The sequence below is a fragment of the Salvelinus sp. IW2-2015 genome, unplaced genomic scaffold (assembly GCF_002910315.2).
Source record: "Salvelinus sp. IW2-2015 unplaced genomic scaffold, ASM291031v2 Un_scaffold1085, whole genome shotgun sequence".
Taxonomy (NCBI): domain Eukaryota; kingdom Metazoa; phylum Chordata; class Actinopteri; order Salmoniformes; family Salmonidae; genus Salvelinus; species Salvelinus sp. IW2-2015.
The window spans coordinates 283,110-301,290 of NW_019942722.1; the positions used below are offsets into that span (position 1 = coordinate 283,110).

The 18,181-nt window shown below is 42.3% G+C and overlaps 1 protein-coding gene across 1 annotated transcript in view; it reads right to left on the minus strand.

Annotated features, from left to right (window-relative positions):
* Positions 1-5,654: 5,654 nt before the first annotated feature.
* LOC112069703 (NLR family CARD domain-containing protein 3-like) overlaps positions 5,655-18,181 on the minus strand; it is a 15,247-nt gene continuing 2,720 nt past the window's right edge. Inside the window, exons 4-8 of the mRNA XM_024137074.2 lie at positions 17,630-18,181; positions 17,320-17,493; positions 16,036-16,188; positions 14,320-14,366; positions 5,655-8,129 (exon numbers count right to left, since the gene is read on the minus strand). The exon at positions 17,630-18,181 is cut by the window's right edge and continues 1,240 nt beyond it. Of these exons, the coding sequence (XP_023992842.1) occupies positions 7,630-8,129; positions 14,320-14,366; positions 16,036-16,188; positions 17,320-17,493; positions 17,630-18,181 (1,426 nt within the window). The 3' untranslated portion in view covers positions 5,655-7,629. The remainder of the gene's footprint in view (positions 8,130-14,319; positions 14,367-16,035; positions 16,189-17,319; positions 17,494-17,629) is intronic.

Sequence of the window (18,181 nt, forward strand, 5' to 3'; positions counted from 1 at the left end):
TATACTGTATGCCATTTAGCAAATGCTTTAACGGCGCAATATGCAGCAGAAATCACTCTGCCATTTCCTGGTTTGCTTAAATTCTAATATTTCGCCTAATTTCAGTTTATGTGACAAAACAAACAGTCATCGTGTAGAGAATCATTGTACCATCTAAACCACTGTGAAATATATTTTCCATAACCAAAAATATTGTATTTTCATCGGTTTGAAGCTGGTGTACAAAACCGAACGTAAAAGAACAAAAACTAAACTTAAACACTGGGAGCATAGAAATAGAACACATAGAACAGATATATCGCTTCTTAGACTAGCTTTCAATGAGAATAAAAGATCTATAACTCACATTTCTATGTGAATTTGGTGGGGTCGCCAAAAACATGACATATTGCAGCTTTAATAGAAAGCCACATTACGGCATGCTTACATTTTCATATGGGTGGCTCCAGTGGCAATTGAACCCTTGATCCTGCAAGCTTATTATATACAGTTGAAGTAGGAAGTTTACATACACCTTAGCCAAATACATTTAAACTCAGTTTTTCACAATTCCTGACATTTAATCCTAGTAAAAATTCCCTGTCTTAGGTCAGTTAGGATCACCATTTTATTTTAAGAATGTGAAATGTCGAAATGTCAATATCACATTCCCAGTGGGTCAGACGTTTACATACACTCAATTAGTATTTGGTATTATTGCCTTTAAATTGTTTAACTTGGGTCAAACATTTCGGGTAGCCTTCCACAAGCTTCCCACAATAAGTTGGGTGAATTTTGGCCCATTCCTCCTGACAAAGCTGGTGTCAGGTTTTGTAGGCCTCCTTGCTCGTACACGCTTTTTCAGTTCTGCCCACAAATTTTCTATAGGATTGAGAGTCAGGGCTTTGCGATGGCCACTCCAATACCCTTGACTTTGTTGTCCTCAAGCCATTTTCCACAACTTTGAAAGTATGATTGGGGTCATTGTCCATTTGGAAGACCCATTTGCGACCAAGCTTAACTTCCTGACTGATGTCTTGAGATGTTGCTTCAATATATCCACATCATTTTTCCGCCTCATGATGCAATCTATTTTGTGAAGTGCACCAGTCCCTCCTGCAGCAAAGCACCCCCACAACATGATGCTGCCAACCCCGCTCTTCACGGTTGGGATGGTGTTCTTTGGCTTGCAAGCCTCCCCCTTTTGTTCCAAAAATAACAGTGGTCATTATGGCCAAACAGTTCTATTGTTTCATCAGACCAGAGGACATTTCTCCAAAAATAACAATATTTGTCCCCATGTGCAGTTGCAAACCGTAGTCTGGCTTTTTTATGGCGGTTAGGCCGCTCTTCCCTGCTGAGCGGCCTTTCAGGTTAATTCGATATAGGACTCGTTTACTGTGGATATAGATACTTTTGTACCTGTTTCCTCCAGCATCTTCACAAGGTCCCTTGCTGTTGTTCTGGGATTGATTGCATTTTCGCACCAAAGTACTTTCATCTCTAGGAGACAGAACGCGTCTCCTTCCTGAGCGGTATCACGGCTGCGTGGTCCCATGGTGTTATACTTGCGTACTATTGTTTGTACAGATGATCATGGTACCTTCAGGCGTTTGGAAATTGCTCCCAACATGAACCAGACTAGTGGAGGTCTACAATTTTTTTTTCTGAGGTCTTGGCTGATTTCTTTTGATTTTCCCATGCTGTCAAGCAAAGAGGCACTGAGTTCGAAGGTAGGCCTTGAAATACATCCACAGGTACACCTCCAATTGACTCAAATGATGTCAATTAGCCTATCAGAAGCTTCTAAAGCCTGCCATAATTTTCTGGACTTTTCCAAGCTGTTTAAAGGCACAGTCAACTTAGTGAATGTAAACTTCTGACCCACTGAAATTGTGATACAGTGAATTATAAGTGAAATAATCTGTCTGTAAACAATTGTTGGAAAATGACTTGTGTCATGCACAAAGTAGATGTCCTAACCGACTTGCCAAAACTATAGTTTGTTAACAAATTTGTGGAGTGGTTGAAAAACTAGTYTTAATGACTCCAACCTAAGTGTATGTAAACTTCCGACTTCAACTGTTTATATACAATACTTTAATCTTATAATGTTTCATTTAACCATTACATCTGAGTTCCATTGACATAGTAATGTGATTTTGTCTTGATCTTGTCTGTTTACATTTATAARATCAGATTACAATGCGTATTTTAATCGTCTACACTTCTGGGCACAATCGGAGTGTGGACAAGATCAGGACAAAGCTTGCATGTTAGTCTAAACAGGGCTAGAGGCTGAACAATGGGGCACATGGGTCGGTAGGATTTATTGAAAAGCCATATTCTTATACAGCGTAGGCCTAGAGGAATTAATTGACACATCTTTCATTAAAATCAGTTCACGATTTTGAATCAATTCTCTCATGCCAGGTATTGATTCTTACATCGATTCTTAGTAATGTTAGCTAGCGCTGTACATGCACCAAAACTCTGGTATTATTTTTAAATAATTAGCGGACATTTTTTCCGCGCTTCTATTGCCATGACTGATCATAACTCGTTTTCTCATGGCTCTCTCTCGTCTCTCTGCAGCAGACATATCATGAGCAATATGTTTGGAACATCAAATCCCAATCAAATCTCAGTATCAAATCGCGATTACATACATACATGTAATCGCAATATGCATTGCATACCTCAGAGCAGCCGAAGTGCATCTTGGATACTTTTTTTGCCATTCCACGTCACTTTTTCCACAGAAGAGCTCCGCTAAACATAGAATCAAGATGTTTATGCCTGGCCTGTTCTGTCTGACTGTGACCACCGATAACGTCCGAATTTTATGTTGACTACACATACAAAGTTGATAAAACATTTGCAAATGTTAAACAAGTAGTGGCGATTTTAGCATGGAAATCCAGTGGTGGAAAAAGTACTCAATTGTCATACTTGAGTAAAAGTAAAGAAACCTTAAGAGAAAATGATTCAAGTAAAAGTGAAAGTCAACCAGTAAAATAATACTTGAGTAAARGTAAAAAAGTATTTGGTTTTAAATATACTTAAGTATCAAAAGTCAATGGAATTCCTCAAATGTACTTAAGTATCAAAAGTAAAAGTAAAAAGTAATAAACCATTTCAAATTCCTTACATTAAGCAAACCAGACGGCATAATTCTCTTGTTTTTTTTAAATTATTGACGGATAGCCAAGGGCACACTCCAACACTCCGACATAATTTACAAATGAAGCATTTGTGTTTAGTGAGTCCGCCAGATCAGAGGCAGTAGGGATGACCAGGGATGTTCTCTTGATAAGTGTGTAAATTTGACAATTTTCCTGTCAAAATGTAACGAGTTCATTTGGGTGTCAGGGAAAATGTATGGAGTAAAAAGTACATTTTCTTTAGGAATGTAGTGAAGTAAAAGCAAAAGTTAGCAAAAATATAAATRGTAAAGCAAAGTACAGATACTCCCMAAAAACGACTTAAGTAGTACTTTGAAGTATTTTTGCTTAAGGACTTTACACCACTGAGTAAATCTTGGTGGGGCAAGCTATTTTTTTTTAGATGCATGCCAGCAAAGCCATTACACAACACAACACTAAACAATACATGAATTATACTATAACAGTGACAAACGGTGCACACAAACTGTTAGGGCCTACAACAGCAGTCCCAACACCTTACCACTGCTACACCTGGCTATCAGCGGAGYCTTGTCTGGCAGCCTAATGCCTCAGCTGATWAAAAAAACATAGCTGATATGGCTGACTTGCTTAAACAAATGTGGTTTCTACTGACAATTGAGATGTACAWACTATGGCATAAGGGAACKRCGAGAGGATAAGAGGCAAACCGTAATTTCGGTTCAAGACATTAATGAGCGAGCTAGGACGGACGTAGTCAATAACTATTTGTTCAGGACTTTTGAAATGTACAGCGACAGAATTCAAAACATGGGCCGTTCTTACAGTATTCTTCCAGTACACTAAGTCAGAACTGTAGGATAGAAAAAGGGGGTAAATAAGTTGACAATGAAAGCTCTTACAATATCAGATGATTATATTTCTCTAAAACAGACTATAGGCTACATGTGCACCACCAAGTCAGAACAGTGGGCTAAATTATGAGGGGGAAATGGACCAAATTATTAGGGTGAAGCACATGGGCTACTAACAGCTTACTACACAACATACACTTAGTATTACTTTCTTAGCAACAGTATATATATCTCCCTGCCATATTACATCATTTATCCAGCAGGATACAAGACATTTTTGGACGCACCTTGTTGTGCTGTCCTCACTTCAACAGGTTGTACGGCAGTCCTTCGTGGGCAAATTTTGTCATACATTTTTTTCATCAAAATCAGGCATTCTCTGGATTGATGTTGCTTTCAAGACAACTGGGAAGTTGGAAAAAAACAAGGTTGAATCATGATGTCAGTGATCTTCAGGTTGGAGCTCTAGAAGGAGGCCAGAGTTCCTGACTTGGAATTCCGAGTTGGCAGACCGTTTTTTTCCTAGAGTTCCCTGTTGTCTTGAACTCACTGAAGTCAGAGATTTCCCAGTTCCGAGTTTCCAGACGTTCCAGAAGTCATGCTGGATTGACAGCATGGGAAATGTTGAATGTTTATCCTTTTAAACTTGGAAATGTCACGTTCTGACCTTAGTTCCTTTGTTATGTCTTTATTTTAGTTTGGTCAGGGCGTGAGTTGGGGTGGGCATTCTATRWTGTTTGTCTATGTTTTGTTCTATGGTTATATTTCTATGTGTTTGGCCTAGTATGGTTCCCAATCAGAGGCAGGTGTCAGTCGTTGTCTCTGATTGGGAGCCATATTTAGGTAGCCTGTTTTCCTTTGTGTTTTGTGGGTGGTTGTTTTCCTGTGTCTGTGTTTTCACCATACGGGACTGTTTCGGTTTCTTTTTGTATCATTCACGTTGTTATTTTTGTATTCTTAGTGATCAGTTATTAAATTGAATATGGACACTTACCACGCTGCGCTTTGGTCCTCCTCTTCTTCCAACCACGACAAGCGTTACAGGAAAAGAGACCGTTAAACCCAGACTTGGACCACGAACCCACTCCACTGAATAGCAGGCTACTGATGGCTTTGCAAGGCTTGCATTTAGCCACTGATTCCTTCCTAACCACTCATAGTCGATTTCTAACTTGTTGTGTAATGTTTATGTCCAATGGCCGATGATCACCGATAAGTTTTATCTATAAATTCTCTTCATAATTTCTCTTCATATGACAAGGCTTGAAAAGTATTTGCCAGTAGATTGTCGACTTGATTCATGATGACTGCTAGCTAAGATTTTGAAAGTATGATGTTGACATCAGTCCAATCAAAGCTACTGTAGATATAACGTGATTTGACGACGATCTGTGTCCAATGACCTTGAGCCTTCTTGGATGGGCACTTCTAATGTAACTCTATGGCAGCACCCAAGGGGCTTGAATTTTCGAGCCCTACCCGTAGATTTTGCGGTGACGTAGTGTCCCCATGAGTGACAGAACACTGAGCCAATCACGGCTCAACTAGAGAACATTACCAACCCTTACGCTCCGTATTTTCCACTAACTGCCCCACCACCACAGAAAGCACTGAGCTATTTTAGAGCTGCCTTACTCAAGAAAGCAAAAAAGAGACCATGTTTGTATGCGGCTTTATTAACTCAATTATTTATTTATTTTTTACATTGTTTGCAAACGGATATGTGACACGCATTAATGCCAAAATAACATGCAAAACAGGCAACAACAACAAACGTTTTTATTTTTTTTAAAGCTAAACAGGTGAATGACGGGTTGCCACTGCAAACAAGTGAAAGATAACACAATGCTTCAAATTAAAACCGAGATGACTGCATTAAAAGGTAAATAGGATAATTGAGCCTTGAAATCATATCGAGTTATATTTTTAACACTAGGCKACTGTCTGTCATTTTTGCCGCAATATGTTTCATGATGTGTGACAACATGTGCCCAATCTGTGATGTATTAGCTTTATTATTGGGTAAGCATAATAAGCACCTTCAATATTTGCAGCCATAGGTAATATCTCACTAGGAACTTATCTGTGGTCAGTATTGTTGTATAATTGTAATGTTAAGGTAAGATTTTAATGGAGAAAGCTGATCCTTGAGCTGCGCAGTTTTTCTTTTCGATCCTATCAATATCTACAGTCTAACGCAGCCTGGTCTCATAGACTAGACGTAACACAGGAAATGTAAAAAAAAAAAAAAACGTTTTACAAATTTGCAACATATCATACATTTTACAAATTCATAACATATCATACGACATGGATGATGGAAATCCACAAGTTAGGACTAATACATACCATACAAAACATATCATTTTGGGCTCCCGAGTAGCGCAGAGGTCTAAGGCACTGCATCTCAGTGCTAGAGGTGTCACTACAGACCCTGGTTTGATTCCAGGCAGTATCACAACAGGCTGTGATTGGGAGTCCCATAGGGCCCAGCGTCGTCCAGGTTAGGGTTTGGCTGGGGTAGGCTATCATTGTAAGTAAGCATTTGCTCTTAACTGACTTGCCTAGTTAGATAAAGGTTAAATAAAAAAATCATACTAAATGGAGTGTATTGAATTGATCTACAGAATAATACGAAATACACTGAGACCAGGTTGTCTAACGATACACTTAGTGAAAGCTGGTAGCGTACGATCATCGTATTGCTTTAAGTTAGGCTACATCGCAAGTGGGAAACGAGGCTCAGGTAATTTACCAATACCCTGAAATTCCCTGGAGTGACCAGAGGGTGGCGGTATACTCCTACCCCCGTAAATTGGGTTTAGGGATAGGCATTCAAACTGACTAGGAACATAAGTGTATTTAGTAATATACCGTAGAAACATACATGTTTTTTCAATTAGGGCCCGGTTTCCCAAAAGCATCTTAAGGCTAAATTCATCGTTAGAACGTTCGTAAAACCATATTTACATTACCGAGCGTTTCCCAAAACCGTCTTTATTAAAATTGAACTTGAAATTGCTCGTAATCTAACGCCTACCTCAGACAACTCGTAGAACAGCTAAATCCGTCGTTAGATCACCGTTTGTCCTCTCGCGTCACTTTACACACAGAAAATCTACGCTAAACATAGAATGAAGATGTTTATCTGTGACCACCAAAAACTTCATAGTTGAATATAAATAGCTTAAAAAGTTTGCAATGTTAAAAACAAGCGAAGCAAAATAACTGAATTATATAATAGCTAGATTATTAGGCTATATATTGACATCACTTTCATGTATGCTCAATCGATAGACCTACCTAGTATTAAACCATTAGACTCTGTCTGAGCTGTTTCAATATTCGTAGGCCTATCTATTAGGTCTATAGGCTACTATTATCTAACCTAACCAATAACCTGAAGGTCAATACATTAGGTCTATGGCAACGTCGCTTAACTTCCTTCTTCATGTTTAATTATTTTTAATTGTATAATATCTGTAGGCCTACTTGAATACATAATATGCTACATAACATTTTCTTCTATTGATGGGAAACTATATTTTGTACCAAAGAAGAAGGAAGATGGATTTGAATAGCCAGATTTAACTGGAAGGTCCAGTTGCTAAGAAAGTCGACTTTAGAGACCAGGCTTCTAACAATAAGGTCTAGCAGCTCGAGCTAAAAATCACTCGGCACAGGGACACTGTCTCCTCAACCAAAAACCCTGGATAGAGGGGCTCTTTGAATGTAGTGTGGAATGTGTGCAGGTGGGTCAGTGTGTCAGAGGAGATGCTATAGAAGGTAAGAGAACCAGCCTGATAGTCCAGATACACTCCAACTCTATTGGAGTAAGGGGCCAGTATGGTAGTGTGATTACCATTGTGCCAGGCAGTGTAACCATCACTATAGCATCCCAGACCCCAAGATATGTCATTGCTTCCAAGTAGATTGGAATCAAAACAGCTTTTTCTTTTATAGGTCACTGCCAAACGAGTTTTTTCCCCACTCCACTCTACCTCCCAGTAACAACGCTCAGTCAGACCCTCTCTACACAGCACCTGTGGCCGGTCCTTAAATCTCTCCACCGATGTCACTTTTCTGTTGTCCTCAGACAGAATGAGCTGTCTGCTTGCTGTGTTTGGATCCAGTGTGAGTTCACAGGCATCTGATGGTGAAACCAACACAACATATTATAAGTTATAATTGTCCAATCTAGTCAACTAACATAATTCACTGGTCTCCAGCTTCATATCACACCATAAACAATATTGGTTATTTATCTATGCATAGTCACTTCACCCCTACCTACATGTACAAATTACCTCAACTAACCTGTACCCCCACACACTGACTCGGTACCGGTACACTCCTGTATATAGCCTTGTTATTGTTATGTTATTGTGTTACTTTATGTATTTATTTTTATTTGGTTGATATCTAACTGTAGACCAAACTCTGTATTTAACACTTCTTTGTTCTTTGGCTGAAATTGAGAATTAAAGAATGGTCACTTAGAATCCCCAACCTTGAAACTCACCAGTTGCCTATGGTCTTTTACTATTTAAAAAATTGTGAACGCTCAAGTGYGTGCACACATAGGAGGTACCGTGAAAATAACGTGCCAGGCCAATGGAAATCAGAGGCCCRTCCAACTGATTTGTTCTGGCGCTGGCCCTGGGTCACTAGAGCAGGGATAGGTAACCCTGGTCCTGGAGTGCCATAGGCACTTCATGTTTTTGATTTAACAAACCTGGACCAGGTGGTGTCAGAGAAAGGCCCCCCAAAATTGTCAAAGACTCCAGTCACCCTAGTCATAGACTGTTCTCTCTGCTACTGCAAGGTAAGTGGTACCGGAGCGCCAAGTCTAGCACCAAGAGGCTCCATAACAGCTTCTACCCCTGTATATAGCCCTGTTACACCCTGTATATAGCCTCCACATTGACTCGTACCGGTACGCCCTGTATATAGCCTCCACATTGACTTGTACCGGTACTCCCTGTATATAGCCTCCACATTGACTCGTACCGGTACCCCCTGTATATAGCCTCCACATTGACTCGGTACCAGTAACCTCTGTATATAGCCTCCACATTGACTCGGTACCAGTACCACCTGTATATCGCCTAAATTGGATCGGTACGGTACCTGTATATAGCTTCCATCTTGACTCAGTACCGTACCCCCTAGTATTAGCCTCACATTGACGACTCGGTTTAACTAGTAAAACCTCTGTATTGTCCACATTGACTCTGTAACTACACCTGTATATAGCTCCACAATTGATTCGGTACCGGTACCCCCCTTTATATAGCTCCATTTGACTGCGTACCGTAACCTTGGTATATAGCCTCCACATTGATCTGTACCGTACCCCTGTATATATGCTCTCATTGACTCGAGGTAAGTACCTCTTAGTATAGCTCCACATTGACTCGTACCAGTACACTTGTATATCTAGCCTCCACAGTGACTCGGTACCTGGTAACGCCTGTATTATAGCGCTCCAAATTGACTCGGTAACCGTAACTCTTGTATATAGCCTTCACATTTACTCGGTACAGTTTACCACCTGTTTATAGCCTCCACCTTGATCGGTACGGTACCCTGTATAGCCTCACCTTGAACTCGGCTCAGCGGTACAATTTACATTACATTAAGTCATTTCGCGACGACTCTTATCCAGGCGATTACAAATTGGTGCATTCACGTTTTTATGACATCCAGTTGAACGCCACTTTACAACTAGTTTGCAATCTTAAATCTTTTAAGGGGGGGGGGGGGGGGGGGGGGGGGGGGGGTGGGGGGGGGGGGGGGGGGGGGGGGGGAGGGGGGTGGGTGAGAGGATTACTTTCTATTAGGTATTCTCTTAATAGGTGGTTTCAGGTGTTCCGAGGTGGAGATTGGACTCCGTTGTCCTGTGGGTCGTGGAGGGAGTTTGTTCCCACCATTGGGGGCAGAGCAGCGAACAGTTTTGACTGGGCTTGAGCGGGAATGTACTTTCCTCAGTGGTAGGGAGGAGCAGCGCCAGAGGTGGATGAACGCAGTGCCCTTGTTTGGGTGTAGGGCCCTGATCAGAGCCTGAGGTACTGAGGTGCCGTTCCCTCACAGCTCCGTAGGCCAAGCACATGGTCCTTTGTAGCGGATGCGAGCTTCAACTGGAAGCCAGTGGAGAGAGCGGAGGAGCCGGGGTGAACGTGAGAGAACTTTGGGAAGGTTGAACACCAGACGGGCTGCGGCGTTCTGGATGAGTTGTAGGGGTTTTTAAATGGCAACAGGCAGGGAGCCCAGCCAACAGCGAGTTGCAGTAATCCAGACGGGAGAATGACAAGTGCCTGGATTAGGACCTGCGCCGCTTCCTGTGTGAGGCAGGTGTACACTCTGCGGATGTTTGTAGAGCATGAACCTACAGGAACGGGCCACCGCCTTGATGTTGGTTGAGAACGACAGGGTGTTGTCCAGGATCACGCCAAGGTTCTTAGCGCTCTGGGAGGAGGACACAATGGAGTTGTCAACCGTGATGGCGAGATCATGGAAACGGGCAGTCCTTTCCCGGGAGGAAGAGCAGCTCCGTCTTCCGTCTATACCCTGTATATAGCCTCCACCTTGATCGGTACCGGTACCCCCTGTATATAGCCTCCACATTGACTCTGTACCAGTACCTCTGTATATAGCCTCCACATTGCTCTGTAAAGGTACCCCTGTATATAGCTCCCACTTGACTCTGTACTGTACCGGTCCCGTATATAGTCCAATTGCTCTGTACGTACCTGTATAAGCCTCAATTGACTCTGTACCGTAACCCTGTATATAGCCTCCACATTGACTCTGTACGGTACCCTGTATATAGCCTCCACATTGACTCGGTAGTACCCTGTATATAGCCTCCACATTAACTTCGGTACCGTACCCTGTATATAGCCTCCACATTGACTCGGTAGCGTACCCCTGTATATAGCCTCCACTTTGACTCGTACGGTACCCCTGTATATAGCCTCCACATTGACTCGGTACCAGTACCCCTGTATTAAGCCTCCACATACTCGGTAAGTACCCCTGTATATAGCCTCCACATTGACTGGTACCGGTACCTCCCTGTATATAGCCCTCACATTGACTCGGTACAGTAAACCTCTGTATATAGCCTCCACATTGACTTGGTACGGTACCCTGTATATAGCCTCCACATTGATCGGTACCAGTAACTCCTGTATATAGCCTCCACATTGACTCGTACAGTAACCTGTATATAGCCTCCACATGACTCGGTACCGGTACCCCTGTATATAGCCTCCACATTGACTCGGTACAGTAACCTCTGTATATAGCCCTCACATTGACTCGGTACCGTACACTTGTATATAGCCTCACTTGACTCGGTACCGGTACCCCTGTATATAGCCTCAACCTTGACTCGGTACGGTACCCCTGTATATAGCCTCCACATTGACTCTGTACCGGTACCCTGTATATAGCCTCCACATTGACTCTGTACCGGTACCCTGTATATAGCCTCCACATTGACTCGGTACCGTACCCCTGTATATAGCCTCCAACTTGACTACTCGGTACTGTCCCTGTATATAGCCTCCACTTGATCGTTACGGTACCATGTATATAGCCTCACATTGATCGGTACGGTACCATCCTGTATATAGCCTCCATTGACTCGGTACGGTACCTGTATATAGCCTCCACATTGACTCTGGTACCGGTACCCCTGTATATAGCCTCACATTGACTCGTACCGGTACACTGTATATAGCCTCCACATTGACTCTGTACCGGTACCCCCTGTATATAGCCTCCACATTGACTCTGTACCGGTACCCTGTATATAGCCTCCACATTGACTCTGTACCGGTACCTGTATATAGCCTCCACATTGATCTGTACCGGTACCCCCTGTTATAAGCCTCCACATTGACTCGTGTACCGGTACCACTGTATATAGCCTCCACATTGATCTGTACGGTACACCTGTATATAGCCTCCACATTGACTCGGTACCGGTACACCTGTATATAGCCTCCACATTGACTCTGTACCGGTACACCTGTTATAGCCTCCACATTGACTCGGTACCGGTAATCTGTATATAGCTCCACATTGACTCGGTACCGGTACCATTGTATATAGCCTCCACATTGACTCTGTAACCGGTACACTGTTATAGCCTCCACATTGACTCGGTACGGTACCACTGTATATAGCCTCCACATTGACTCGGTACCGGTAACCTGTATATAGCCTCCACATTGACTGGTACGGTACCACCTGTATATAGCCTCCAATTGACTGGACCGGTACCTCATGTATATAGCCTCCACATTGACTCTGTACGGTACCACCTGTTATAGCCTCCACCTTGACTCGGTACCGGTAATCTGTATATAGCCTCCACATTGACTCGGTACCGGTACCATCTGTATATAGCCTCACATTGACCTCTGTACGGTAACCACTGTATATAGCCTCCATTGACTCGGTACGGTACCACCTGTATATAGCCTCCACATTGACTCTGTACGGTACCACCTGTTATATAGCCTCACACTTGACTCGGTACCGTACCACTGTTATAGCCTCCACATTGACTTGGTACCGGATACCACTGTATATAGCCTTTACATTGACTCTGGTACGGTACCACCTGTATATAGCCTCCACATTGACTCGGTACCGTAACCACCTGTATATAGCCTCCAATTGACTCTGTACCGGTACCACCTTGTTATAGCTCTCCATTGACTCGTGTACCGGTACCACCTGTATATAGCCTCCACATTGACTCTGTAACCGGTCACTTACTGTATTAGCCTCCACATTGACTCGGTACCGGTACTGTTATCCCATTGACTCTGTACGGTACACTGTATATAGCCTCACATTGACTCTGTAGGTACACCTGTATATAGCCTCCACATTGACTCTGTTACCGGTACACCTGTATATAGCCTCCACATTGATCTGTACCAGGTACCCCTGTATATAGTCAATTGATCTGTAGGTAACCTTTTACTGTAGTTATAGTCCAATTGATCTGTTAACGGTCTACCTGTTTTGCCTTCCTTACATTGACTTGTAACGGTAATATTATATGTTCAATTGGAACCTCTGTGCCGGGTACCATCTGTTATTATAGCTCCACATTGACTCTGTACCGGTACCATCTGTATATAGTCTCCACATTGACTCTGTACCGGTACCATCTGTATATAGCCTCCACATTGACTCTGTACTGGTACCATCTGTATATAGCCTCCACATTGACTCTGTACTGGTACCGGTGTGGTGCCTAGTTGGAACAAAATCCTGCAAACTTGCGTCACTCCAGGGCTGAATTCCAAACACTTAACAGACACACCCTCTCCCCTCAGCCCTCAAATGAAGTGGACACTTTTGATGACGCATCATGACGTCTGACGAGTGTACACTTGCAGGGCAAGGGGCGAGGAAGGAAGGAATTAATTTTAAATGGAACCGCTCTTGCCCGGAAATTCATCACTTGTTCATCCAGCGATTATTGTTTTTTCTGCCACCGGTAGCTTGTTGGTGCTTTATATACCCTACAGTCAATTATAATTGCATGTCTACTTATATTAACTGTATAATTATTAATATACGCCTACTGTATGATAGCTTGCAAATTAATTAGCTAACTAACGTTTGCCTGCCTAGCTGGAACTTCTGAAGAATTTCCAAATGCTAACCCCCAAAAAAAACATGATTACTTTTACGAAACGTGCTTGTGCATTAGTAGCACAATTTCTAACTTATTTAAATTTGTTTTTACTTACACTTGTATGTTGACTCCATATTGACGTTGAGGTTTTAAGTTTTGGTGAACTTTTCTTAGCGGATGTACAATCACCGCAAATTGAATTATGGTGTGTTTCAGGCCCTGAAGTGAACAGAATTGTGCACTCGCAAACTCCATTAAAAAGGAAGGCAGAGGGACTTACGTTGCAAACTTCTCTTGCTTGGCTAATCATTTGGAACGATGACAAATATGGCCGCGGGGATTCCCCCAAGGGTTTAAGGCGAGGGTAAGTGGACGAGGGTGTGTCTTTAATGAGTTTGAAACGCAGGCCTAGGAACAGGGTTGCCTAGCCCTGCCCTAGAGTCTAGGAAGAAACGCAGCCTAGGAACAGGGTTGTCTAGCCCTGCCCTAGTGTCTAGGAAGAAACGCAGCCTAGGAACAGGGTTGCCTAGCCCTGCCCTAGAGTCTAGGAAGAAACGCAGCCTAGGAACAGGGTTGCCTAGCCCTGCCCTAGAGTCTAGGAAGACTTTGCATCAGAGCCTCCACAGCCCTGTTTCAGCTCAATACATTTTTAACTTAAGCATTCATCACTTACATTTTTTAAGCCCTGGTTGTAACCGGCGCGCTTCACCATTGTCCAAACTGTAAAAAAAAATAAGGATTAATAATGATTAATATATATCAGACTTACACACATGAAGTGTTGGGATTAGTTACTCGTTACATCTAACAATATTACAGACAATATTACTTGAAAGTTAAAAAAAAATCTAAAAATCTCACTGTTTGTTTAACTGTCGGAAGGAACAAGGCGAGCCGCGCCCACTCTACATCTCATAGGCTGGCTACTAACTCAGGTTTGATCACTAGTGTCTCCTTCCATCTGATAGGCTGGCTACTAACTTAGGTTTGATCACTAGTGTCTCCTTCCATCTGATAGGCTACCTACTAACTCAGGTTTGATCACTAGTGTCTCCTTCCATCTGATAGGCTACCTACTAACTCAGGTTTGATCACTAGTGTCTCCTTCCATCTGATAGGCTGCTTACTAACTCAGGTTTGATCACTAGTGTCTCCTTCCATCTGATAGGCTACCTACTAACTCAGGTCTGATCACTAGTTCCTCCTTTCATCTGATAGGCTACTTACTACTCAGGTTGGAGCACTAGTTCTTCCTTTGATCTGTGGCGCTGCTTTCCTGTGCTGGTCTGCAAGTGATGCGCTACATATGGGCTGCTTAATTAGCCATATATACTATAAGACAAACAGATGTACAGATGTCCTATCTTTTCATTCAAAATCTTTCTCTCAAGCCGCCAGGCACGCACTCACATGCATGCAGACACGCAGGCACACATCACAGACAAACTGAAATGGTCCATCAACACAGACAGTAACAGGACAACAACCACCCGAGCCACTGCCTGTTCACACCGCTATCATCCAGAAGGCGAGGTCAATACAGGTGCATCAAAGCTGGGACCGAAAGAATGAAAAACAGCTTCTATCTCAAGGCCATCAGACTGCTAAACAGCAATCACTAACTCAGAGAGGCTGCTGCCTACATTGAGACCCAATCACTGGCCACTTTAACAAATGGATCTCTAGCCACTTTAAACAATGCCACTTTAAATAATGCCACTTTAATCATGTTTACATATCTTACATTACTCATATCATATGTATATACTGTATTTTATACCATCTACTGCATGTTGCCTATGCTGCTCGGCCGTTGCTCATCCATATACTTATATGTACATATTCTCATTCACCCCTTTAGATTTGTGTGTATTAGGTAGTTGTTGTGGAATTGTTAGATTACATGTTAGATATTACTGCATTGTCGGAACTAGAAGCACAAGCATTTCGCTACACTCGCATTAACATCTGCTAACCATGTGTATGTGACCAATAAAATTTGATTTGATTTGATATGCATACAGACACGCAGGAACACACTCATATAAATACATGCAGACACACAGGAATACACTCATATGCATACAGACAGGCAGAAACACACTAATATCCATACAGACACGCAGGAACTCACTCATATGCATACAGACAGGCAGAAACACACTANATCCATACAGACACGCAGGAACTCACTCATATGCATACAGACAGGCAGAAACACACTAATATCCATACAGACACGCAGGAACTCACTCATATGCACACAGACGTGCAAGAATGCACTCACATGCATGCAGACATGCAGGAACACACTCATTTGCATACAGACACGCAGGAACACGCTCACATGCATGCAGACAATACTGATAGATACAAACACTCAAAATACTTTAGTTTCTCCAGTCCTGCAGAGAACAGCTTCAGAGCTGAGTCTTCTGGGTGATTGTAGCTTAGGTCCAGCTCTCTTAGATGGGAGGGGTTTGACTTCAGAGCTGAGGCCAGAGAAGCACAGCCTTCCTTTGTGACCAGGCAGCCTGACAGCCTGCAGAGAGTTGATCATCATTTCTACACGTAGAATTTCCACATTACACACCAAAATTATTTTATACACGGAATGCTAAAATCTAAAGTGGGCAGCTCTCTTTTCATTCTTTTTGCCAGATAAACAACTGCAATTCATTTTTTTTTTTACAAAAGAGAATGAGTGGTTTATTGTACATTGATTTGAGTTAATATATCTCTTCCTATAACGAACATGACAAGGAAGCAGTCTTTTTTATTATTATTTTTTTTTACCAATATACAGTGCAGTGAATACTCAGTTCTCATGGCCAAATATATTAGGCTGGTACACACTAAGAAAAGGGGGTTCCAAAGGGTTCTTTGGGAAGTGTGATGGTTCTATGTGGAACCATAATGACTCACAGAACTCTTTGAGACCTCTAATGGTTCTTTGGGAAATGTGATGGTTCCATGTGAGACCTTTTAATCGTTCTTTGCGGTTCACAAAAGGGTCCTTTCCTCTTTGAGTGATAATTAAAATGTAGGGGTGGTGGCGCATTCTAATATTTTGGGGCGTGGTTTGCAAACACAGCTCTTTTTGTGCAGCTGTGAGTTCGAGTGTTTCCCAGTATATCTAATATGTTGTGTTAGGCCATCACATGACTATGGCCTGTGACCGTGTCTTGGGATAGCGTCATACACTGTATGTCCTTCTGTCAATTGAGAACGGTTGAGTAACTCAGTGGTTCATAATGATCTCCTCAGGGACTCCCTGCTGTTACAGAACTAACAAACCTGATTCAACTTTTYTTTTTTTTTTTAAATGTATATAATATGGATAGCCAGAATAAAAAAAATATGTATGGTTCTTCAATAGGATCTATCTCTATAGAACCATTCTCCATAAAGGTTTGATAAAGAACCATAGAAAGGGGAACCCTTTTTTGGGTGATTAGGAAAGGGTTCCTTATAGCACCATATAGGTTCCAATTAGAACCTTATTAGCATGGTTCTTTATAGAACATTCATAAAACGTTCTATAAAGAACCAAAAAGGCATCACTATGGCAACAAGCCAAAGAACCTTTTTTTTTGGCACAGAAGCGTTTGTGTTTAGTGTGTATCAGCATACAGTATATAAACACGTTAAACTATAATAAGTACATGTTGACCTCAGTGTCTCCAGTTGACAGTGTGGACTCTCCAGTCCAGCAGACAGCAGCTTCACTCCTGAATCCTGCAAGTCATTGTTACTCAGGTCCAGCTCTCTCAGTTGGGAGGAGTTTGAGCTGAGAGCCGAGGCCAGAGAAGCACAGCAGCTCTCTGTGAGGTTACATCCATTCAGCCTAAATGGAAAATAGGAAATGTTCACAATTGTATGTGTGCCATGTTATTTGAATAAAAACAGTAATTATGTTTTATTGTGGTGTAAATACAAATATTATTTCAGATGTTTATGTTTTTTAATATCCATGTACTTACAGAACTGTTCTGGAGGCTTTGACCACTGGCAGCAGCCTAACAAGACCTTCCTCTGATCTGGAGTATTTCTTCAGGTCAAACACATCCAGCTTCTCTTCTGAAGTCAGCAACACAAAGACCAGAGCTGACCAATGAGCAGATGAGAGGCTGGCTTCTGAGAGACTTCCTGATCTCAGGTAGCTTTGGATCTCCTCCACTAAAGAATGGTCATTCAACTCATTCAGACAGTGGAACAGATTGATGCATCTCTCTGAGGTGGGCTTGTCCCTGATCTTTGCCTTGATGTACTTGACAATCATTTCATTGGTCTGTGAGTTGCTACTTGTCTGTGTCAGTAGGCCTCGTAGGAGAGTCTGATTGGACTTCAGTGAGAGGCCCAGAAGGAAGCGGAGGAACAGGTCCAGGTGTCCACTCTCACTCTCTAAAGCCTTATCCACTGCACTCCTTGCCAGGTCGATTAGACGGTTGTCAATAGACAGTGTCCGCAGCTTGGCAGAGGTTGATTGCGGTTTGGCCATTAGATTCACGTTGTTGTTGATGACTGAGAGGAAC